Source organism: Cottoperca gobio, chromosome 10 (assembly GCF_900634415.1).
Source record: "Cottoperca gobio chromosome 10, fCotGob3.1, whole genome shotgun sequence".
Taxonomy (NCBI): Eukaryota; Metazoa; Chordata; class Actinopteri; order Perciformes; family Bovichtidae; genus Cottoperca; species Cottoperca gobio.
Window position 1 is genome coordinate 7,219,935 of NC_041364.1, and position 24,272 is coordinate 7,244,206.

Here is a 24,272-nt window from a genome sequence, read left to right on the forward strand (position 1 = left end):
CATAATCGTATCTACTTAGCTGCTTTATATGCTGTATGTCCTTTTTTTTTTTTTAAACACGACCTCAAGAACAGGAAATAAAGCAAGCTGGATCCACTTGAAAGAGAATTGTCATGTCAGATAGTTTAGAGCTTTTTTCCATTGCATGTTTACGAATATATTTACACAAACCTGCCCACACTCAGTAAGCCTGGAGCTTTCAGTGCTCCTGGGACTTTAGGTCATCTGTTTGTTAATCCAGCCTCCCCTGTTTCTGTGAATGTTGAAAATAAACCCATCAACCCAGAGAAAAGTTTAAGGCTTGCTCTACAGTGTCCTCTTACTCTGTCTATTGACACAAACAAGTATCAATTGGATTTTAAGCTTATAGAATGATGTAAAAACTCTGAATTTGTAGAAATGTTACACATTACCGAAGATGCACAGACATTGTAGCCTATGTAAAATAAGAAATCTAGAATGTGCACTTGTAACACACACAGGGCGGCACATTTAAGTGCTGAGCAGCTTTGAATCTGTTGCTCACTATTTATATAATTCCTGCAAAATTGTGTTTGAACATCATCAGTTTGTTTTGTACAAATATTTTCTATATTCAGAATGATCTTGTAGTAGGTTTATAAAGGCTGATATACAACCACATACACAACAAAAACATGACAGTATGTGTTCATTTTTGTTAATTGATTGTATTTGTTGCAAAAAAAAAGCAAAAATAAAATCCATGTGTATTCTCCATGGCTTTTATTTTGAAGTTCAGGGATGGAGCCTCGCCGGAAGTGAGCTTCGTTGTTGTAGCTCTGCTCAGGCTGGAGGAGGAAAGCCCTGGCTGTGATGCCGCTGGATGATGGCTGCTTTCGGGATCCTAAGTTACGAACACCGGCCATTAAAGCGGCCCCGACTCGGCCCTCCGGACGTTTATCCTCAAGATCCAAAGCAGAAAGAGGTCAGATTTTACTATGTGAAATCTGAAACTACAGGAATAATGTTTTGTGGAAGGAAAATGTCCAGCCAAGAAGCTAACACTAGCTAGCCTGTTTAGCGAGAAGCTCTAGACGATTTGGGGCCTAGCAATAACAATGAACAGCACCTAGTTGTCAGTTTGTTAGCTAGCTCGCCAGCTTTCTTGGAAAATAACCGGTTCGTTAAATACCAGAGTTTGCTAAGCTAGCTGCTCGGCTGGCGGATGCTATCCAGTTTGACATGAACTGCAAACAGCATTTAGCTTTTTTTTGAGATGGAAACAATATACGTTTGCTCTTTGGATTGTGCGTGACTGTTAATTGTTTGTTCGCGTGATGTTTTGATCCAACGAGTTACCGAAAGCTAAAGCGACAACGCTAACTGCGAGCTGTACATTAATTTAAGATAAATGATCTGTGCTCAGTTTTAAAGATTGGAGTTTGGCCTAGCTGGTTAGTGCTGCTGGCTCCTGATCTATTATTAACCTAGATGATAATCTGGTGATGTAGAAGGACTGCTTTACCTTTGGGGTATTCTGTAATGCAGATATCTCTAATAATGACTTGGCAACATTTAGTATTAATTACGTCCATTTCCCTGCAAACCTAATAAAGCACATATGCTGATTTGATCTAACTACCCCCTAGCTGGTCTGGCATCAGTATTTATGAGATATCGTAGATCAGCATTAGTAACTTTGCATGAATGCTTTTCATTTTATTTCAGGAAAGGCTTTATATAGCGCATTTTTTTTTTTTAGGAACAATGCAAGTGCTTTGCATAAACAATCAATGCATCGAGACAAAGGTTCATAACATTTAAATACAATTAAAAGCGTCATTAAAGAGCCAAGACAATACAAAAAATGTAAATAAGCTCAAATAGAATAAGATGGGGGGGGGGGGGGGAAGCATGTGTAAGAAAATAATAATAATTAGATCTATTATGCATTGAAATGTGTTTTTTGTTTCAGGATGAGTTGACTGCACTAAATGTGAAACAAGGATTCAATAACCAGCCAGCTGTCTCTGGTGATGAACATGGCAGTGCCAAAAATGTCAACTTCAACCCTTCGAAGGTAATGACTCTGGCACTTCAGCTCAGGATCTGCCCTGCATGCTACTGGTTGTATTTGTTGCGTGACTGATTTGGCCATCATACATGTTTTCCTCCATTCCTTTTTACAGATCAGTTCAAACTTCAGCAGCATTATTGCAGAGAAGCTGCGTTTCAACACATTTCCAGACACGGGGAAGCGTAAGCCGCAGGTCAACCAGAAGGATAATTTCTGGCTTGTCACAGCAAGGTCACAGAGCTCCATCAATAATTGGTTCACGGATTTAGCGGGGACTAAACCTCTGACACAGCTGGCTAAAAAGGTAATACTCCTGCATGAGTCTATAAAAGCCATTTCTGCTGAATTATGGATTTTCTTTATGTTGATTTAACTGGCTTGTAGAATTGCTGCTGAAGTCATTACTTTGTACTACATCTGTCTCACCCTCTGCTGTGCTTGGGTTTGCTGGTTAATCAATGTGATTATATGCACATTGGTCTCCTGTGCATGTTTTTATCTGCTGATTTCCACTATTTACATTTGGAAAGGACTGGGATGGATTTTCAGCTGTCGCCAAAACCCAACATTTGCACCCATGTCCACGAGAAAGGAAATGGATCCACACTGACAATTTAAAGGACTTGCTTTGTTTAAGTACGAAAAAAAAGGCAATAATATTACAGCTATATAATGATAAGATACGTGTTTTTGTATATCAACTGTCTAGAATTACAAATTCTTATTTAAAAATAGGCTTTTTGTTTTTGTCTGTCAAAACGACATGTATTCCATAATAACATGCTAACATGTTGAACGTCAGCACGATGAATTCACAGCTAAATGTGAGGCTACTGTAAGTATAAGATGCTACATGCTACCATGCTATCCTGCGGATGTTACAAGGCGTAAAAGACAAAGAACCTCCAGAAAACAAGATTTAGTTTTTTGCATTCTCGCCTCACAGTGCCGCTAATATTCCCCAATACAGATATATCAGTGCATGTTTACATCAACTGTGCGAACACCTTTTCTTTTCTTTTGTTTTTTGTTTTTTACGACGTCAGCCCACACATTTAGCTTCCCTTTGTTGTGGCTCGATAAACGTTTGCTGCCAGGGACAGCCTGCGCAGAAGTAGCTAACAGATTACGTGTGGAGGATCCTCCGCTTGGAGAAATGTACATGTCAGTTCTATGAAAACCAAGAAGAGAGACGGCCATTGGGCCACAGTGATTTTAAAAAAACAACAGACCCCAAACTGTGCAGAACTCAACTTGACAAGTCAATTCAACATCACAAAAGAAGAAGAACGCAGAAAAGGTAAGTAATGCAGTGTTTTCATTGCCTTGTTAAAACAACTCTATAGATGCTTCTGTTTAAAACAAGTCTATTGTTTGTCTTGTTTGGGTGTATCGACCCAAAATACAATGAATGCCATTGTTTGTTAGTGGAAACCGGTTGTACTGCTGTGTTATTTTTCAGCTTGGAAATCTAATATTTATAGATTGTCTTGAGTTTTCTTTTTTTCCTCTATAACAACAAATGATTTCCTCCCTAAGTGCTCCTGCGTGGTAATCTTAAATAGCAGCAAATAGGCTTTGAATTTTTAAATACACCAGGTTAAATTAAAGGTGAGGATGAAAGCCCTTTATCATTTACATAGTACGCAGTAGTTTCTGTGTTCTGCGTTATTCCCCCTCGCATTGGTACATGCATATTTCATTGTTTTCTCACCACGATGAACGATATGTTCTAACTGTGTTTATTAATCTCTCTGACAGATCACTTTCCCAGAAGTACATCAGTTCAACGTTTCTCCTCCTGGAATACTTCATTTAGACCACAGAAGAAGTAAAACCAGGAACAACACAGCGGATGTATTTAATTGAAACGGTGGACGCAATTCCTCCCGTGCATTCATATTCAAGAGTCAATGTTGGAAAGGAAACCTCGTAACAGACTTGTGAAGCCTCGAAGTAACGTTCATCCCATTGTTTTACTGTAGTCGTCTATTAAACTGTCAGCTGTTTGGGGGGGGGAGGAGGGATTAGCACCACTCTTGTGATCCTAAAAACATTTTAAATAAAGGACTTGACCTTGTGTTTCGGCCAGTTATTTCTTTGTTACCATTTGTGTTGTTTTCGGAAAAAATATCCCCCCCCCCCCCGGTGCGTTTGCATCGTTTCATTCAACGTTACTGACGCACATGAAATGTCTTTGTCACAGGTTCCAATCTTCAGCAAAAAGGAGGAGGTTTTTGGATACTTGGCCAAGTACTCAGTCCCCGTCATGCGCTCGGCATGGATGATCAAGATGACTTGTGCGTATCACGCAGCCATCACAGAAACTAAAGTCAAGAAGAGGCATGTGATAGATCCTTGTATAGGTGAGCGAGAGACGTCGGTAATCGCCGTTAAAGCCGCGTGTGTTTGTGCTCTCCTCCGTGGGATGATATGTTCTGCCATTTGTTCCATTTCTGTTGCTTAAAGACGCCTTTTTTCGTGTTTGTGTGCGCAGAATGGACTCAGATTATTACTAAGTATCTGTGGGAGCAGCTTCAGAAGGTGGCCGAGTTTTACAGACAGTTTCCCAGTCAAGGCTGCAGCTCCCCCCTACCAGCCACTCCTGCTGACGTGGAGACGGCCATGAAGCAGTGGGAATACAACGAGAAGCTCGCCATGTTCATGTTTCAGGTCAGTTAACATGTTGCAGTGTAATACGTTACTGTTTCCAGTAACAGAATAGTGTTCTGCGCTACAGTGGCTCTTCGCTAATAACATTAGTTATCGCTGTGCTGAAAATAGTAATGCGGGCATGGATGGAGAAACTGAGACTTGTGCCACTTCAGCTGTACGATCTGCGTTTTAGACCAATTCTGAACAACAAAGTAATATGATTATCTTTTCAATGAGTAATAAATAAAATAATCACATTACTCTCGGGGAGAGTAATTCAGGAAATAAGTAAGTAAAGGATACGATTACTTTCTGTGATTAAGGTCTCCAACACCGCTTCTTTCCATTCCTGATTCTTTGATTCGTCTTCTTCTACTTCACATTAAGGTGCACTTGTGTTTGGTTTCTTTGTTCAGGATGGGATGTTAGACAGACACGAGTTCCTCACATGGGTGCTGGAGTGTTTTGAGAAGGTCCGACCTGGTGAAGATGAGCTTCTCAGACTTCTCCTGCCGCTTTTACTACAGGTATTACTCCCTCTATCCATTCACAATCACCTGCATCTCACGCTTTGAAGAATTACTATTGGGAGACATGCAGTGCTGCTTACCATTCAAACGGCTGTACACAGTCACACACACACACACACACACACACACACACTTGGTGTTAGGACCGGCTTCTACAGCTGTCAACAAATGATCATGGACCAGTTGTGTGTCTTCGTCTGCAGCACTTTGGTGGTGTTGACCTTTGCTGACAGCGGCCCAGCGGGGCCACAGCCTCTCATTTTGTTTCTAGTTCCAAAGTTGACTGATGTTAATGGACACTGAGTGCTGCGGGTAATGCAGTGAATCTCTCTTCCGTCCCATAGTACTCGGGGGAATTTGTACAGTCGGCTTACTTGTCACGGAGACTGGCTTACTTCTGTACACGTCGCCTCAACCTGTTGCTAAGCGACGGGAGCCTGGGCCCCGGCACAGGAGGGCATCCAGCCCATGGCATGTTGACGCAGCAAGGCAACGCCCTGCCCCCCACACCGACCTCGCAGCCTGCAGGAGGAAACCAACCTCAGACGGCTTTCACAGACTTCTACATCTGCCCTCAGCACAGGCCTCTGGTGTTCGGCCTCAGCTGCATGCTACAGGTCGTGCATTACTACTGATGCATAATACATACCGGAAATATAAAATGTAAGAGAACACTTCAAATTCTTCACTTATTAATTCTATTTTTCTCCCCCCCCCCTCCCCCTGGTTTTTTGTGTCTTGTTGTTGTCACATCAGAGCATAGTGTTGTGTTGTCCCAGTGCTCTGGTGTGGCACTACTCTCTAACAGACAGCAGAAACAAAACTGGTTCGCCCCTGGACCTCCTGCCCATCGCTCCGTCCAGTCTACCAATGCCAGGGGGAAATACTGCCTTCACACAGCAGGTACCTCCACCTCTGCAAACCTTTTTTTATTTTCCACTGTTGTTTTCCGTTAGTTTTGCTGGTAAAGCAGTGCAGGGTAACAGGTTTGTTATTTAGAGCCGATGAATGGAAGAAACAAACGTTCACATACTGAAGACTCCTTCAGTACTGAAGACCTACTTACAGGTATACATGTACATAAAAGTGATAATAAAAAAAGATTAGAGGTGAAAAATATCAGCTAATGACACTTAAGTAGCTAAGAAATTAAGATTAATGTATGTAATACTATTGGATGAGTTGTAAATGTGTGTTTCTAGCACAAAGGTGGTGCTTTCCTTGAGCTGTCAAGATGAAGTTCTCAACCTTTATTTATTTTGCATGTCGCCTTCAGGTCCGTACAAAGTTGAGGGAAATCGAGGAGCAAGTTAAGGAGCGAGGCCAGGCAGTGGAGTTCAGGTGGTCGTTTGACAAGTGCCAGGAGACCACAGCAGGTTAGAGAACTGTTCCTTTTGTTCACAGCTCATGAGAACAGGTGTGTGTGTGAGGACAACAAGGTCAAGTGTTGGAGGTGATTTTTGTTTTTTTGTGTGTGCGTGTAATCTGTTGCCAGGGTTCACCATCGGGAGGGTTCTCCACACCCTCGAGGTCTTAGACAACCACAGCTTTGAGAAGTCTGACTTTAACAACTCACTGGATTCTCTGTACAACCAAATATTCGGGTCGGGGCAGAGTAAAGACGGCCATGAGGTAAGCATCGAGTCCCCTTATCCTTCTCTTTGTATTATGTAGTGGAAGCGTTTGTTCTGCTGTGCTGATGCTATGTGATAACTGATCAGCCAGATTATAACATGTGGCCGGATTGTCTTATAATAACGCATGTTTCTGTCCAGATGTCACCAGATGATGACGCGGTGGTGACCTTGCTTTGTGAATGGGCCGTGTGCTGTAAGCGTTCGGGCCGACACAGAGCCATGGTGGTGGCCAAGCTGCTGGAGAAGAGACAGGCTGAAATAGAAGCAGAGGTAAGAGACACAACCCCCCACCCTGTGTGAGGGACTAGCATATCATCAATTTAACACCTCCTCAGCTAAATCAACCCCAACAAAAAAAAAAATCTGCATTTTTATTCTTATTTTCTGTCATTTATCTTCCAACATTATTACTAGAACTCGTCCTAACGGTGCATGAATATGATTAATGGTTAAGTTTGCTTCCACGTGACATTTGTACAGTATGAATTACTGCTGGGATGCTCCTAGAGACCGCCTTACCCTTCAACAATAACCTCTAATATGACTGCATAATTCATAATGTGTTGCATCTGTAGATGGGCCGACCACGATGATTACTTTTGTTGGACAAAATATTGTTCCGTAAATAATTGCGCTAAACGATTTTTTAATACAATTTCATGCCACTGATATAATGATGCAAGTGCACTGTTTCAAAGAGCAATTAATTTCTAATTCTTAAGAATATCAGACATTGGAATTAGAATGTGAAAAAATATTAAAATATCCTAAAAATATATATATATATGTAAAAAAATAACTCTGTTAACAAAAATGTGAAATGTCTGTACGATGCCCGAGTCCTATAACGGTAGTGAAAACCCTGCTGATGATATGCATCTTAAATGTTACTGACATTCCTATGTAAACAATATCGAGGTGAAATTAATTAAAGAGGTTATGTCCATATTTTGCCCGATAAGTCGATAACTTTCTGTGTACAAACTGTAAAACTGAGCGAACGTGTCGAATAGAGAAAGCTTGTAAACAGGTTTTCTAACAAGGACCATAAAAAAATCCTTCATCTCAAAAGGAGAAGAGATGAATATTACCACGTGGAGCTCGTTTCCATCTGCAGTCCCTCAAACACTCCACATCTTTTTGCAGAGGTGTGGTGAGTCGGAGGTGGTGGACGAGAAGGGCTCCGTGTCATCCGGCTCCCTCTCAGCTGCCACGCTACCGGTCTTTCAGGATGTACTGCTACAGTTCCTCGACACTCAGGCCCCCACCCTGAGTGAGTCTCTCTCTGTTTCTTCCAACAATTGTCAAACGTGTCAAAGTTGATCTGATATTGAAAGAGCGTTATATTCTTTTGTCTTGGCCTCTCATTGCGTTACCCAGTGCATATTTATTCTAAATGATTTGGCAAGTGAGACTATTAAACGATTCAAATCCCCTTTGACCTTCTGCAGCGGAGCCTGGAAACGAAAGTGAGCGAGTGGAGTTCTCCAACCTGGTCCTGCTCTTCTGCGAGCTCATCCGCCACGACGTCTTTTCCCACAACATCTACATGTGCACGCTCATTTCCCGCGGTGACATGGCTTCTGACTCCCACCTGCCACGCCCGCGCTCTCCCAGTGATGAGCCCTCCGACGAGTCAGAGCGCAAAGAGCAGGACGCAGGCAGCAGTGTCAAGATGGAGGCATGTTGCAAAGCATCTGTTGTTGGTGTTGTAGAGTGTGATGAGTACATGTGTGCATCAGTACAAAGTAACAGCGTAACACGGGCTCGTTGCTTGTTCAACAGGACACCGGTCTGTCGGAGTCGATGGAAATCGATCACAACTCCAGTGCTAATTTTGACGAGGTGCACGCAAGAATTAGCGTTTTTATACTTCTTCCTTAATGAATGCATGAATATTGTCTGGAATAAAGTGATATTCCTTGAAAATGTGGAATCCCTATGCACCGTTGTGTGAAGTCCTTTTTTAATTTGCCTTGCAGATGTTCTCTCCTCCGATGCACTGCGAGTCTAAGGGGAGCCCCTCCCCCGAGAAGCCAGCTCCAGAGCAGGACAGCAAGGCCAGCTGTAAGGACAAAGGCATGGACCCGGCCTTCCCTCAACTGTACGAGCAACCTCGCCACATTCAATACGCCACTCACTTCCCTATTCCCCAGGTGAGAGAACCGCCTGGCATTTAACAAATAAATCAGCGAGAATATTCTGTGAAACTGTTTCTCTGGTGTATAATGGTGCATACTTACACACAGGAAGAGAAATATAAATTCTGATGATTACGGAGATGTGCGTTAATGTAACACCGTGTCTATGGGAGCTAATGTTTTGAACATCTCCAGTTCTCTCTGAAGAAGACTGTTGCTGCTGTTCACTCTGGCCCAAATAGTTTGTCTTGCTATGCTGCTCCTGTATCTTTGTAGTTGACGAGGATCTTTTTTTTTTTTTTTGTCTCTTCGCCTTCAGGAGGAGAGTGCCAGCCACGAGTGCAACCAGCGGTTAGTGGTCCTGTACGGTGTGGGCAAACTGAGAGATGAGGCGCGACACACCATCAAGAAAATTACCAAAGACATCTTGAAGGTGCTGAACCGCAAAAGCACAGCAGAAACAGGTAAATGTTATTAGCCTCCATTTGTATCAGCTTTTGACTGATGACTTGATGCATTTCTCATTTACTCATGTTTTACATTAGCCGCAGGCGTGCAGTCCGTCTGGCAGCAAAGTGCCATTACGTTTTCTACTTTTCACGTGTAATGATGAAATGTTATCAGTGGAATTGCTTTGAAGTTTTGATATATGACCCGCAGGTTATTGACTGGATTATCTCCCTGCATCACATGAAAGAGATAATTGCCAGACGGCAGGAGCTTTTTTTTTTTCATGCTTGGATGTTTGTAAAACATTGTTCCCATGCAGCCTTTTCCAACTCCAGCTGTTCTACAACTCTCCCTCTCTGAATGCATTTCATCTGTATTCCCGTACTGCCCTTCTTAAGAGAACAAACTTTTCCTCCCGTTCTTTATCGACCCCGAGGGGGGGGGGGGGGCCCTGCATCACTCGGTCTTCTTTCCGACCAATTTCTTTGTGAACAGCCCTCATCACAGCCACTTTATCTCAGATACATGTGACCTTTAAGGTTCCCAGAGTTATAATTGCATAGATTGGAGTGTTTTGTTTCACCTTATCACTTTCGTGTGAGCCGATGATGACCTTCAGCTCACAATTGCGTTTGTCTAGAATGAAAAGTACCATTTCCCTTCACGTTAAAGTGCCCCTGCCGTGGTGTATATTGCACCGGAGCTTCAAATCGAAGGAGGCTGGGAATAAGATAACAGACCATTGGCCTAACTCGATTTCACGGCTGGCCTGTTCGGCAGACTGGAAAGAATACCGTTGACCAGTTACGAGTTGCTGCTCCCTCTCTTTTATTTTTTTATTCCCTTCTCTTTCCCGCATACTCAGGAGGGGAGGAAGGACAAAAGAGGAAGAGGAGTAAGCCGGAGGCCTTTCCCACTGCAGAAGATATCTTCTCCAAATTCCAGCACCTCTCCCACTTTGACCAGCACCAAGTCACCTCCCAGGTTAGATCATGAAAGCTCATTCTCTCCGGTCCTCGTGCGCCTCACGATTCAAGAGTGCGTAGGAGTAAGTTAATTATTTGAGGACTAGCCGCGGGGTTTGTTAATGCAAATAACTTAAAGCAGCCATAAACAGAAGACCTCCCAAGGTGACTCCTTTTTGAATGTCAATGTAATTTGAATATATTTTGATTTCTCTTGAGATTGAGTTTGAATACAATTTGAATACGTAATGCACTTAGGTGACTGTCACGTCGAAACGCCGCGGAATATAATGTGTTTAGATTTTAGTGATGGAGGTTGTAATGGAGAATGTAGTTGATCCTAAAGCAAACGTGTAACTCGTATCCATGGATTATAAAATAAGAAACATTTTGTGATTGAAAATAATGTACATTTGCAATATTATGTACCTTTTTTAATTCAAGTATAGCTAACAGAACAACTTTCCAATAGCATTATGGTCACCCATCTTTCTATTAAAATAATAAGCTTTTATTTGTTTTCTTGCGGCGACTTAGGTGAGAAGATTGATACCGATGTCATCCGTCTGTCAAATGGGAAGCTGCAGACAGTTAGCTTAGCTTAGCATAAAGACTGGAAACGGGGGCATAGAGTCAGAGCAGAGAGACATTTGATCTTTATTACCGTAACACAAAGTTTGAATGGTTAAAATTCCTCGTTTGGTTGTTTTTGTCCCACTTAAACAACAAAATTCCAGTGGCTCACAAAACATTTGGCGTCGCTTTAACGTTTTGCTTATTTTAAACGTAGTCTGTGCCGGAGCTCTGCTGAAGGGACATCATGTGGTTGTCAGAACCAGGGCTGTAAATCTTGATGTTTTTTTTTTTTAACGATGCTTTTGTTTGTGCACAGGTGTCCAGAAATGTGCTGGAACAGATCACCAGCTTTGCCTTAGGGATGTCCTATCACCTGCCTCTCGTCCAGCACATTCAGTTCATCTTTGACCTCATGGAGTACTCCCTCAACATTAGTGGCCTCATAGACTTTGCTATTCAGGTACTTCATCGCCGATGTCTTTTTAACAACGATGAATCCAGATAAATGGATGATGACGCGATCCATTGCCTGTGTTTGTGTTTGTGTTTGTGAAGCTTCTGAATGAGTTGAGTCTGGTGGAAGCCGAGCTGCTGCTGAAGTCGTCCAGCCTGGTGGGCAGCTACACCACCAGCCTGTGTCTGTGTATTGTAGCTGTGCTGAGGAGGTACCACTCCTGCCTCATTCTCAATCCGGAGCAGACTGCGCAAGTTTTTGATGGGTATGTCACACTTACAAGCCTTGAGCTTTGGCAAAAGCATACAGACACGCTTACATAATAATTGGTGGCCTAAATAAGGGACTTGTACGGTTTGCTTGTTTTAGTTGTTACTGAGATTGAATTCCAACTTTTACCACGGTGGAGAAATTAGTTAAACTTCTAATTAAAGTAGTAAAAAAAAGGATGATTTTGGGTTGTAACGGCAAATTAAAGAATTGTTGGTGCTTTTCTTTCCGAGCCTCATTCGACCGCCTTTTTAATGAGGATTTTTAGTGTCACAGGATTGCTGACAGGGCACTTAATTCCTGAACGCCGTGCCATTAGCAGTTGTTTGCGATGCTGGTAATTTAGGAATTTAAGATGATTCTGCTATTTTGGATGAACCATTAGTTAAATGACTAAAGTGTTAAAAATAATAGAAGCTAATATAAAGGCTCTAATTCAAGTAAATGTAATTAAACATAAAGTGAGTGTTTTGTCCAAAACAACTTTCTAAGTCTTGATGCTAAGCTAAGTTTTCGGGCTGTAGCTCCATGCTTACAGACATGAGAGCGGTATCAGCCTTCTAACTCGGCAAGAAAGCAAAGAAGCGTGTCACAAAATGTCTACCTTTTTTAAAGCATGTGGTTGCGGTTGAATCAGGTGTGTAAATGTGTTCTCAGGTTGCGCATCGTGGTCAAATCGGGGGTGAACCCGGCCGACTGCTCCTCGGCCGAGCGCTGTATCTTGGCCTACCTGTACGACCTCTACACCTCCTGCAGTCACCTCAAGAACAGGTTTGGCGAGATCTTCAGGTAGAAATGAATCTTCACCTATTTAAAAAAATTAATGTTTTCCGTTGCATTAACGAAAATGTGAGCATTCAGAGGCTTTATTGTGGAGATGGGGAGTTATCAACAGTATACATGTACACATTTTAATAATATTTACAACCAATCCAAGAAGATCCAGCTGTTAAATCGACTATCTCAATGCTATTTTCGTTGCCTGTGTTTATTGTGGTTTCTTTTTTGTCATCAGCACTGACGTAACCCCTCATTCTCTCCTTCGTGTTCCCTCTCAGCGAGTTCTGCTCCAAAGTGAAAAACTCCATCTACTGCAATATCGACCCTTCAGACTCCAACATGCTTTGGGATCCTGTGTTCATGATGGAGGCCATTGCCAACCCCTCGGCTCACAACTTTAACCACTCCATGGTGGGCAAGATCCTCAACGACAGCCCGGCAAACCGCTACAGCTTCGTCTGCAATGTGCTCATGGACGTGTGCGTGGACCACAGAGACCCTGAGAGGTGTGGTCCTTTTTTTTTTTCGTTGTGATGTTGTCGCATGTGTTTATGGCTCCGACGGTCGTTTCATACCACGTTCTGTGCTCTCAGGGTGAACGATATTGGCATCCTGTGTGCCGAGCTGACGGCGTACTGTCGCTCCCTGAGTGCCGAGTGGCTCGGCATCCTCAAGGCTCTCTGCTGCTCCTCTAACAATGGCAACTGTGGCTTCAACGACTTGCTGTGTAACGTAGATGTAAGTTGTGGTTTCAGAACTCTTGAAATGGATTTATAGTCGATGCAAGGGGTCAATGGGAGTCCGGACCTTGATGTAAGTGTTGTACCTGTTGTCTATAACTTTGGCTTTGACTCGCTTGTGGAACAGGCGCAACACTTGCATTCTTTAACACATTTTCAATAACGTCATCCAAATATATGTTTTTACTTTTTAACATCCGTCTGCCTTTGAATGAGTTCTAATATAATTGAGTAGTTCTCTGATGATTACAGTATCTTTTCTAATCCCACAGCATGAATTATAAAGTTGTTCTCTGTACTCTGTATCCTTCAGGTTAGCGATTTGTCCTTCCATGATTCCCTGGCAACCTTCGTAGCCATTCTCATTGCTAGACAGTGCCTACTCCTGGAAGACCTGGTTCGCTGTGTGGCCATTCCTTCGCTCCTCAATGCAGGTGAGGATTGTTTAATCTCAAACCGCCTGCTGTAGTAAATGATGTATTGTCAAATCAGTGCAAACGGAACAAGGGTTATCAGATCATCATCCTGTAAACCAGTGTTTCGTAATCCTTCTTGTCTGATGTACCTCTTCAGTGACATCACTCGTCATGTTCCAGATGTGTTCGTTTGATTTTAAATTGTTAAATGTTATTTACCACTATTCGTTGTAGAAATGTAGAAATTGTCAATGCAACTGATATTATTATTATTATATTTAATTTTCTATTCAATTTTTTTATCAAATCAAAATGTATATTTTGTCAAACACTGCGCTGCCTTGGGTCCTGAGCAATACACCTGCCATGACGTAGTTGCATCCCCTTGCAATGATGGAGTATTTGCCTCATTTGGGTTTAAAGAACACCTGAACGCCGACAGAGAGCGAGCTGTACAAAGCGTGCCGTTCGGCTTTGTAACACTTATTGGGGGGGGGGGGGGGGTGCTCTCTCTCAACATGACAAATGGCTCCCGTAGAGCTCAAGAGCTCGCCTTCTCGGCGCTGCTTTTCTTTTTGGCTCATCTGCAATGCACACACACACACACACCAAGTGTGAAGTCGATCGGATGGACGGGCATACAGACAGAGACTCCTTCCATTAAAGTGAGATGAGCGAGCGGTACATTGCAGCTTGGCTTGTAGGAAGGGACACCAGGCTGTATAATACATTACTTCTATCAGAGAGGAGAGTTAACGCAGCGTGTTTGATCCGGATCCATGAAGCCTCGGTGCGTTTTGTGCACTTGCCAGAAAAGTGCTAAGTGTTAATCTTTCTCCCCGGCGCGGAGACAAAGCCCCATTCAGCCGTGCTGTTTGGTTGGGTTTGGCTCACTTTATAACACAACTACACATGCCAAATGCCAACAGCTCTCACTTGAGGAAAACGCTTTGTTCTCACTCCCTCTTTCACGACAACAGCTCTGTGAAAACTCCACCTTATCCTGACTGATGAGAAGTCTAAACCAGGTTTAAATTTAGACGCGTCGCCTTGATGTGGAGATTGTGTACCTCCAGTCATGTGATGTGAAGAAAATGAGCTCTGACCAAAAGCATACGTGACCAATCTTACTTTCAGCCTGCAGTGAGCAAGACTCTGAGCCAGGAGCCCGACTCACCTGCAGGATTCTGCTGCACCTGTTCAAGACCCCACAGCGCAACCCTGTCCCCCAAGATGGTGTGAAGTCAGGTAGTTAACACGGCCAGAAATCTTTTTACTATTAAGCTGCTTTTAAAGACTTTTCGTCTTATACTGGTGTTGTGACTTTGCAGATAAATCCTCCGTCGGTATCCGGTCGTCTTGTGATCGCCACCTTCTTGCCGCTTCTCAGAACAGCATAGTTGTTGGAGCAGTATTTGCTGTCCTCAAAGCTGTCTTTATGCTGGGTAAGAGTCTGTGCTGTGCCGTCAATCAATGTGTTGATGTTCAGAACTTATTATATTATCCGGATAAGATTCTTTGTACCAGCTTAATCGTGATATTACATTTTCCCGTCGTCTCGTGCCTAATTAACATACCGTAGAAATGATTCTTGATCCATTGCATTGGTTGGTTTCACTTGTCTTCATGTTTGTTTTAGGTGATGCCGAGCTACGAGGCTCGGGACTGTCGCACCCTGCCGGCCTCGACGACATATCTGAGGGCCGCAATGTCTCCATAGAAACGGCCAGCTTGGATGTATATGCAAAATATGTTCTGAAGACGATCTGCCAGCAGGTGAGGATATGAGAGGAAATGGGTTAAATACATTTAGTCTAGCACCTTTTTATAGAACAAGAATACAAAATAAGACAATAATAACAGTGAAAAGGTGAAAATACTGAGGCAACTAATTGATGTATCTGACACAAATAGCTTTTTACCGCAGGAAGCGACGCATGCATGCTTCCTTATCGTGGCCAGTGTTATCACCACTGTTGTCTTTTCTGTCTGAAAGCTTTTGTGGGAATCAATGAACTTTCTATTTTTGCTCAGATAAGTGCTCCTGCTTTTCTCAGCTACTTGTAAATGCAGTAAGCCTACAATGCATAAAAGGAGTCAATGAGATCATTTTCTGCACCAGATGTCACTTATGGCACATAGATATGAAGGCCAGAGAGAGAGAGAGAGAGAGAGAGAGAGAGAGAGAGAGAGAGAGAGAGAGAGAGATGGCAGCAGCGCAGAGGGCTGGACTTGCTCTGAGACCTAAAGAGACTTCAGACACATTTTCTACCCAGCAAGGATCGGGCACGTGCAGTTCTATTCCTGAGAAATGTCCGTTGCCTTGTTTTTCATCACCATCCACACGGCTTTAGTCAAGCTTGTGGTTTGCATGACTCATGAGTTTATGATACTTGAGCTTGAGGATCACCGAAGTTGTTGACCTCTTGTCACAGTCTTGCAACTTTTTCCTTTCTCGTTCTGTCTTGCAGGAATGGGTCGGAGAGCGCTGCCTGAAGTCTCTGTCTGAGGACAGCAGTGCCCTCCAGGACCCGGTTCTGGTTAACATTCAGGCCCAACGCCTACTGCAGCTTATTTGCTATCCACACCGGCAGCTGGACAGTGACGATGGTGACAACCCTCAGAGGCAGCGCATCAAACGCATCCTACAGGTCGAGAACAAACAGAAAACTCTCGTAGTGTTTGAAATGTACTTGTGTCTCTTTGTCAATGAAGAAGTTCATATAGTACACCCAACATGAGTCTGTTGTAAGAACCTTCTTTGATTATTCTCTCAAATAATAATAACTTCCATATAATCTGCTATTAAATTGTCCTGAATCAGAGTTGTGAGGTTTTGCTGCCCACTCCTGGCTGACTTGGGGATTGACCAAATGTCTCGGCAGTGCCATGAACTGTACATACTCCTAACTGGCACAAAGCTATGACTGACTGACTGACTGTATTTGTTTCTTTCTTTCATAGAATATGGACCAATGGACGATGAGACAGTCGTCCCTGGAGCTGCAGCTGATGATCAAACAGAGCACAAACAATGTAAGTTGCTGTTTTTAGTGCACCTAGTCTGAAGCCTTTGTCAAATGAAACTAAATACCCCTCGTTTACTTTCCTAAAGGAGCTCTACTCGCTCTTGGAGAACATTGCCAAGGCCACCATAGAGGTGTTTCAGAAATCAGCTGAGATGAACAGTAACCCCTCAGGGAATGGAGCAGCGGCACAAGGTGGCTCCGCATCCATCAACAGCACCACCAGCAAGATGAAGCCGATTTTAAGGTGTGTATCTTTCTGAATTTTGAAAGAACACATAATAATATTTATAATATTAACATTAATCTTTAAGGCTCAAACGATAACCGCGTGGCGTTAAATGAGACATTTTGTTTATTTTTTGGTTTGAAATCTAACATTTCTTATTTTTGGTTTGTTCTGCAGCTCATCGGAGCGCTCAGGTGTGTGGCTAGTGGCTCCGCTGATAGCCAAGCTGCCCACCTCGGTTCAGGGCCATGTGCTGAAGGCCGCAGGAGAGGAGCTGGAGAAAGGACAGCACTTGGGATCTTCCTCACGCAAGGAGAGGGACAGGCAGAAACAGAAAAGGTAGGTGCTGCATTAACTTAATACTGGAATAAATCCGATTCTATTTAATCTGGTAGTTCTACAAGGAGAACATCCTTTGCTTGGTGAATGCACATTTGTATTTTGTGCCACTCCAACAGGCTATGGAACTCAAAAAGCAGCTTCTTTATTAATACATTTTCCCTCCTCAGTATGTCTCTGCTGAGTCAGCAGCCATTCTTGTCTTTGGTGCTGACTTGCTTGAAGGGGCAGGATGAACAGAGGGAAGGCCTTCTCACCTCCCTCTATAGTCAAGTGCAGCAGATTGTCACCAACTGGAGAGAAGACCAGTACCAGGACGACTGCAAGGCGAAGCAAATGATGCACGAGGCTCTGAAACTACGACTGAACCTTGTAAGAACTTCTTAATCGCCGCAACCAGCGCTACAGCCTGGCTATACACAGTCCATCCGTTAATAGTTGTGCACTCTCGTGGGCACAAAGTGTGATTTTCGTCACAGAACACGCACTACTTTGCGAATATTGTGTAAGAGCAGACATGAATCACCCAAAAATATTGAATTACAAACTTTATTACTACTCTATTTTACATCCAACATTGGGTTTGATTATACATATGAGGAGACTAACCGTGTTGTTTCCCTCTCCTAACAAGGTGGGTGGCATGTTTGACACGGTGCAGCGCAGCACCCAGCAGACCACTGAGTGGGCGGTACTACTTCTTGACATCATCAGCAGCGGCACGGTGGACATGCAGTCCAATAAGTGAGTGTTGACAGCAGAGGGGATAACGTGTGGAATGGAGTTCTCTCCACTTGTGGACACTTCAGTTATTATTTCTAAGCACAAATTGTGTTGCCAGTAAAAAAAATCACTTGGTCTGACTGGCTCGTATGTTTGCTTCTCTCCAACAGCGAGCTCTTCACAACAGTGTTGGACATGTTGAGTGTGCTGATTAACGGCTCACTGGCTGCTGACATGTCCAGTATCTCTCAGGGCAGCATGGAGGAGAATAAGAGAGCCTATATGAACCTGGTCAAGAAGCTCAGGGTAACAGCAGCACACCTTTCTCTCCCATAGTCTAAAGATGTAGTATTTCCTTGTTGCATTTCTATTCATCGTGTTTAAAGTCCAAAAGTTCACATTTTTTTATTTAACTACATTTGTCTTGATTTGCTGATTATTAAGCAAATATGTTGAATAATATGCTCGTATAGAAACGAGGCCTTAAACTTAACCTAGTCCTTATAAAGAGAGTTTTTCTACAATTACCCTGTACCCGTTTTATTTTCACAGAAAGAGCTCGGGGATCGGCAGTCGGAAAGTTTGGAAAAAGTTCGACAGCTTTTGCCACTGCCCAAGCAAACCCGGGACGTGATAACCTGTGAACCTCAGGGCTCACTAATAGACACGAAGGGTAACAAGATCGCTGGATTTGAGAAGGAGGTACGTGGTTTCTCACACGCTGATGTAACTTGACGTCAACTCGCAAAGTTACACACATTTCAGTATGATTTGTATCTTACAGTGAAGCCAGAATGTTACTTGTATGATGGGTTGCTTATCACATTGCTCGTACTCGGATACAGAGAATAGGGAAGTTTAGAAAAAGAATGCAGCTTGTAAAGATACTTTTTTTAACTTTAACAAACTTGGGCTTTCAACATTATCTGCACATGCTGATCTTGAGTTGGTAAGAGTGCTGTGTCTCTGTGCCATCAGGGCCTTCAAGTATCAACCAAACAGAAGATTTCTCCCTGGGACGTCTTTGAGGGGCTCAAACACTCCGCCCCTCTCTCTTGGGGCTGGTTTGGCACCGTGCGAGTGGACCGCAAGGTCACCAAATTTGAAGAGCAGCAGCGTTTTCTGCTCTACCACACACACCTGAAGCCCAAACCTCGCAGCTATTACCTGGAGCCGCTCCCCCTGCCCCCTGAAGAGGAGGAGCCCCTGACACCCGTCTCCCAGGAACCAGAGAAGAAGATGATGGAGGCAGTGAAGCCGGAGAAGAGTGTGCCCGCCGTGCCACCTGACTCGAACAAGAAGAAAACCACCAAGAAGAAGAAAACTCAATCTGCCAAGACAGAGGTCAGTCATGTTTAGAGTTCATGATTTAAAGGGACAGTTCACCCCACAATCAAAAATACATATTTTTCCATCTAGATGGTTTTGGTGCGAGTGAGTGAGATATCGGCTTGGCTCGGCTTGTGGTGCTCAAAGCGTCCAAAAATAATAAGTTTGAAAAACTCAACAGCAACAGAAATCATGACCCGGTTACTCCAGATAATCCACAGACCTTGTTGTGCACGAGTCTGAGAATATTTGTACCTTCTTGTCACTAGGACTATGTGAACCGTACACCAGGCGGCGTGACCTATGGGACTAATATGCCACCTGAGCTGATGCAGAATCACCCATATGGCAGGCTACCGTACAACCAGCAGAACATGAGCATGTACACACAGAACCAGCCTCTACCTCCAGGTCAGTTCATGGCATATTCTCTCATCATTATCGTCTTCATCAGCAGCAGTGTGACACACTGGTTTAGCCCTCATCAAGAGCTTTCCTTTGGTTGAAACAACAAAACACCATCTGGGATTGTGGTTTACTGTCATTTCTTTCCACAGGAGGTCCCGGTTTAGAACCTCCATACCGACCTGCCCGCAATCCACAGATGAACAAAATGCCCACCCGGCCCAGCTACCCGGGCATGATGCCCGGTATGCAGGGAAACATGCCTGGCATGATGGGCATGGACAAGCAATACCCAATGGGTTATAAGCCCCAGCCTACCATGCCACAGGGCCAGATGCTGCGGCAGCAGTTACAGGTCAGACTGGTGAGTTAGGCTAGGTCAAGCTTACTCTAATAGCCAGGTAGAGTTGACCAAAAGCAGTAGTTAGTAAGATAAAGGAGGATTTGGATTGTTGATTATCTGTTTGAATGCTGATTAAATTTAGTTTTTAAGTCTAATTAATCAAGAATGATATGTGTGAAAAAGTTGCGATCAAATCTGTAGATAAGAATTGTGTTTTACTCCTGGTAGGAAATTGAATCTTTGCTGTTTACTGACTTGTTGTGTCTCTTTTCAGAATCAAAGCATGATAGGGCAGCAGATTAGACAAATAACACCTAACCAACCATACACTTCAATGCAGGCATCTCAGGTAGGTCTATTTTTTGTTTTTGTCATCTGACACTTATTCTCAGACAATATAAATCATGACACCTTTTTATTTTTACACACTAGTGCTGAAGGGTTCCGCATTTTGTTCGACATGCAGCCATTTTCAGATAATATTCTAAATGTTTGCCATTCACACAGAAGTAGTGCAGTCGTATATACACGTCTTGTTGGGGTTAACTACACAAATAATCTTCTCTGTTTTGATTATTACCATGGTCTCCCTTTGTACAGAACATATCTCAGGGCTATACCACATACGGATCACACATGGGGATGCAGCAGCATCCGTCCCAAGGTGGTGGTATAGTTCCTTCCTCCTATGGGAACCAAAATTTCCAGGGCGCCCATCCTGGAGCCAACCCGGCTGTGGTGGATCCTCTTAGGCAAATGCAGCAAAGGCCCAGTGGTTATGTTCACCAGCAGGCTCCAGGCTACGCACACAATATGCAGAACACACAGAGGTCAGTATCGTGCTCACAAAGGCTGCTGCTGTTAGCTGCTTCGTAGCACTTAATAGTCCAACTGTTGCTGTGTGTGAGTTTACATTACAAGGTTTGTGTCCTTCACATTTCTAACTTCTTCCTGTCCTCTGTACCTCAGGTTTGCTCACCAGCCTCTCCAGCAGAATCCCATCATGCACGGTCTCAGTCACATGGGAGGCCAGGGTGTCCATCCAAGCATGAGGCCCAATCAGATGCTAGCAGAACAACAGCAACAGCAGCAGCAGCAGCAACAGGCAGCACAGCAACAGTACCTCAGACAACAAGCACTCCGAGTACGTTCCTTGATCATTAGTTTGACTATATCTTAAGCAAGTGGAAACCTCCAGGACTGAACAGTGAAGCTGATTCAGAAGGGCCTTAACCCTGCATTCTCTCTAATAGCCAGCAGGGGGCGACTCAACTGGTTGCAAAAAGAAGTAAAGGAGAAAATGACCTTACTTCTCACTTGATTTATTACCTCAGTTATTACCAACATTTTCCTAACTCGTTCATGGTCTCTATCTCTAGTTCCAAATGTTTTTCAATACAGCAGGATGTTCATTTAGTAAATTATTGTCTCTTTTTAGAATAAAATAGACTATAAAGCAGGATATGCTTTCGGGCATTGCTAACTCCACTGTTGTCCAGTTTGGATGGTGTCCGTGTTTTGGTCTTAGAATTTAAACCCTTTCGCCGTGTTTTCAGTTAAGAAAGTTAATTGTAACATTTAAGGCTTCATAACCATACTCCACAACGTCTGCTTCTTATATACAGCCTGGTCTTAAGCTATGTTTTGTGTTTTGGTTTATTCATTTTCATGAGTGACTTGCAAAGAGAAAAGGGGGTTTGTGTGCACTACTTTTTTTTAAATTGTGTAACCCTGAAGCTATCCAGTGTTCCCCAATAGAGTTTTTTTAAAGAGTGCTTTACTAAGTATCATTTCTTTCCTATGTTTTCACAACAGCAGCAGCAGGCTCAACAAGTTCAGCAACAACAACAGCAACAACAACAGCAACAACAACAGCAACAGCAGCAGCAGCAGCAACAACAACAGCAGCAGCAGCAACAACAGCAACAACAACAACAACAGCAGCAGCAGCAGCAGCAGCAGCAGCAGCAGCAACAGGTCCAGCCCCAGCAGGTTCCTCCTCAACAGCAAGTTCCACAACAACAACAACAACAACAACAACAACAGCAGCAGCAGCAGCAGCAGGTGTCGGCGGGGCCACCACCAGGCCAGCAACAGAACCAGGGCCTGGGCATGCAGCCACTGCCCCCTCAACAACCCATGGTAGGTCCAATCTGGGTGACGGGGACTATCATTCGTCCAGTTGTTAGTAGGATGATAGTGTGAGGAGACTTATTATGGTCTCAATTGAGCAAACATTTTTAGTAGTATTGTCTGTCACAGGTTTTACTACATGGGCTTTGGTAGAATTTTATCTGCCAGTGTTATTGTGGAAATGGTAATGTATGCTTTACATTCAAATATAATGCTAGTAGTTTTGCATGTTTTGGCCAATTTACAACATATGTGTATACAACACTGTGTACTTTCTTTTTTTTGTATCCAGGGAGCCATCATTTCCATTTATTTTAGTACTTATAATAAACTTAAAGAACAAGAACACACATTTTTACATTTTAAATCAAAATTACATTGACCGTTTTCAAATCCTCTTGGAAGCTTCCTGTTGGGACATTCTAACACCCAGAAATGAACATATTAAAAACAAATAATAAAGGTTCTCATATATAGCCTGTAAAAGAGATGCTTTTTTTTGTAGCCAACTCTTAAAAGTGCTCCATTACAGGTTTGATGACAACTGCGAGTGAATTCTCATCGCGTAGCAGAAATGAATGAACATTATTGGCCACCTTAATGTCTGGAATTAATCTAAAAACTTGGAATGCATTTGCTAAATATTTTTCTAGTGATATTGCATATATATATGGTAATAGGGTAAGATGTCAGATATTGCAATAATGACGACGTGTGTATCTCTATTTTAGTTCCCACGACAGGGAATGCAGCAGACTCAACAGCAGCAGCAGACTGCAGCTCTGGTCAGACAGCTACAACAGCAACTTTCAAGTGAGTCAGAGTCTTTCAAATGTTTGTTTCCATCCCCCGTGTAATGATGAACTTCAGATTCCAGGTTTATAATACATCTTTCCCACTCTTTTCAGATACACAACCAGGACAGGGCGCCAGTTCATATTACTGATTGTGCTTGTTCATAGTAGTGTGTGTGAAGAATAGGCCCTCATTATGTGGGAGTGGGGTGGGGTGGGAGGGGAGGGGAGGGGAGGGGGGGCCAGCTCTGTAGATTGGCAGATGAATGTGTCCAGTCCAGTGTAGGCTGTTAGGAGGGGAGACTGTTCAAGGCACAAAGGTCCACCAAACCGATGAACCAAATCCCATCTCGACCAGTGAGGCAACCATCAGAAAATATCTTGACTTCAGTCGTGTAATTATGGATTATCAAAGGAGGGATCCTGCTCTGAAGTAAACAGATAATGGTTAATAATGGAAAAGTCTATGTAAAAAAGTACCAGAAATTATAAGAATAATGCAATTTTTTTATTTTATTTCAATTTGTACAATTTTTTCAGTTTCGTGTATTTCTCATTAAAAAAAATCATGTCAGTTTTTATGTCTTGTACTTGTGTTGGCTGCCTGTATACTGTATTTAAAAGCTGTCAATGAAAACTTACATGATAAAGTGGGGATCAAAGGATTTGTTTGACCAAACAAGGCTGTTGTATGAAAAAAAAAAAAAAAAAGTTGTGAACATCAGTTTTAAGTGACATGGTCAAAGTGTCCTAATGCTATATTATGGTTGCTTGTGTTTTGAGTAACTTTTACATTTTCTGTGAGGTGAGATTGTGTTGGTCATTGAATAATTGATCCCATAACTAATTCAAATTGAGGTGTTCTGGGGAAAACGAATGTACGTTTGAAAGTTTTATATCACAAAATCAATACATAGAAATATTAAAATTCCAACATGATGCAAAGCCGTAGCCAAGGTGTGAAGTCAATCGCTGGAGGCGTTTCTCGTTACTCGTCATGTGATTGGACCATTACTTTTTCACTGCAGAAATGTTGACGACATAGCAAGAAAAGCACAGGTGTTGCTAATAACATTAAAAATGGTGCTGCTTTGTCAAGTGAGTGCGACAGCCAGCGTTCACAACTCCAGGAACCTGGAACTGAAGCAGCTAATTGGAATTCAGTCAGTTTTTTTTATTGGTAACACCTGTGCTTTTAACGACCGACATGTCAATATGTCGTCCATGATAAAGGCCTATTGGACGACTTCTGCAGTTGTAATGGCGAGGTGTGTCTGTCGGCATGGAAGTATTACTGAT

The 24,272-nt window shown here is 43.0% G+C and overlaps 1 protein-coding gene and 1 long non-coding RNA gene across 5 annotated transcripts; both read left to right on the top strand.

Moving 5' to 3' along the window:
• Nucleotides 1-785: 785 nt before the first annotated feature.
• med12 (mediator complex subunit 12) lies at nt 786-23,704 on the top strand. Of its 4 annotated transcripts, none has more exons than XM_029441019.1 (43): nt 786-946; nt 1,937-2,041; nt 2,151-2,342; nt 4,245-4,404; nt 4,536-4,711; nt 5,110-5,220; nt 5,568-5,840; nt 5,980-6,126; nt 6,500-6,599; nt 6,719-6,855; nt 6,999-7,130; nt 8,007-8,133; nt 8,312-8,541; nt 8,646-8,705; nt 8,843-9,016; nt 9,321-9,465; nt 10,317-10,435; nt 11,309-11,452; nt 11,548-11,711; nt 12,374-12,505; nt 12,775-13,002; nt 13,090-13,234; nt 13,550-13,670; nt 14,790-14,900; nt 14,984-15,097; nt 15,292-15,428; nt 16,124-16,303; nt 16,617-16,688; nt 16,768-16,925; nt 17,085-17,246; nt 17,417-17,618; nt 17,881-17,990; nt 18,140-18,275; nt 18,522-18,671; nt 18,948-19,313; nt 19,568-19,709; nt 19,856-20,067; nt 20,321-20,395; nt 20,647-20,876; nt 21,016-21,190; nt 21,862-22,188; nt 22,911-22,992; nt 23,088-23,704. In XM_029441019.1, the coding sequence occupies exons 1-43, from the start codon at nt 845-847 to the stop codon at nt 23,123-23,125; spliced, it is 6,603 nt and encodes a 2,200-aa protein (XP_029296879.1). In that variant the 5' UTR covers nt 786-844; the 3' UTR covers nt 23,126-23,704. The 4 variants fall into 4 exon arrangements, with proteins under 4 accessions (XP_029296879.1, XP_029296880.1, XP_029296881.1 ...); XM_029441020.1 differs by having other exon boundaries at nt 19,856-20,058; XM_029441021.1 differs by having other exon boundaries at nt 12,374-12,487.
• Nucleotides 2,687-4,118, top strand: LOC115014300 (uncharacterized). The gene is made up of 2 exons (XR_003832883.1): nt 2,687-3,338; nt 3,800-4,118. It is a non-coding gene; the product is annotated as an uncharacterized LOC115014300 (long non-coding RNA).
• Nucleotides 23,705-24,272: the final 568 nt, after the last annotated feature.

Bases quoted from the DNA above. Each gene is read 5' to 3' on its own strand.
- med12 (XM_029441019.1), top strand. From the start codon at position 845: ATGATGGCTGCTTTCGGGATCCTAAGTTACGAACACCGGCCATTAAAG. The intron at 2,343-4,244 runs GTAATACTCCTG...TCTTTGTCACAG, and splicing joins TGACACAGCTGGCTAAAAAG to GTTCCAATCTTCAGCAAAAA. The intron at 12,506-12,774 runs GTAGAAATGAAT...GTTCCCTCTCAG, and splicing joins AGGTTTGGCGAGATCTTCAG to CGAGTTCTGCTCCAAAGTGA.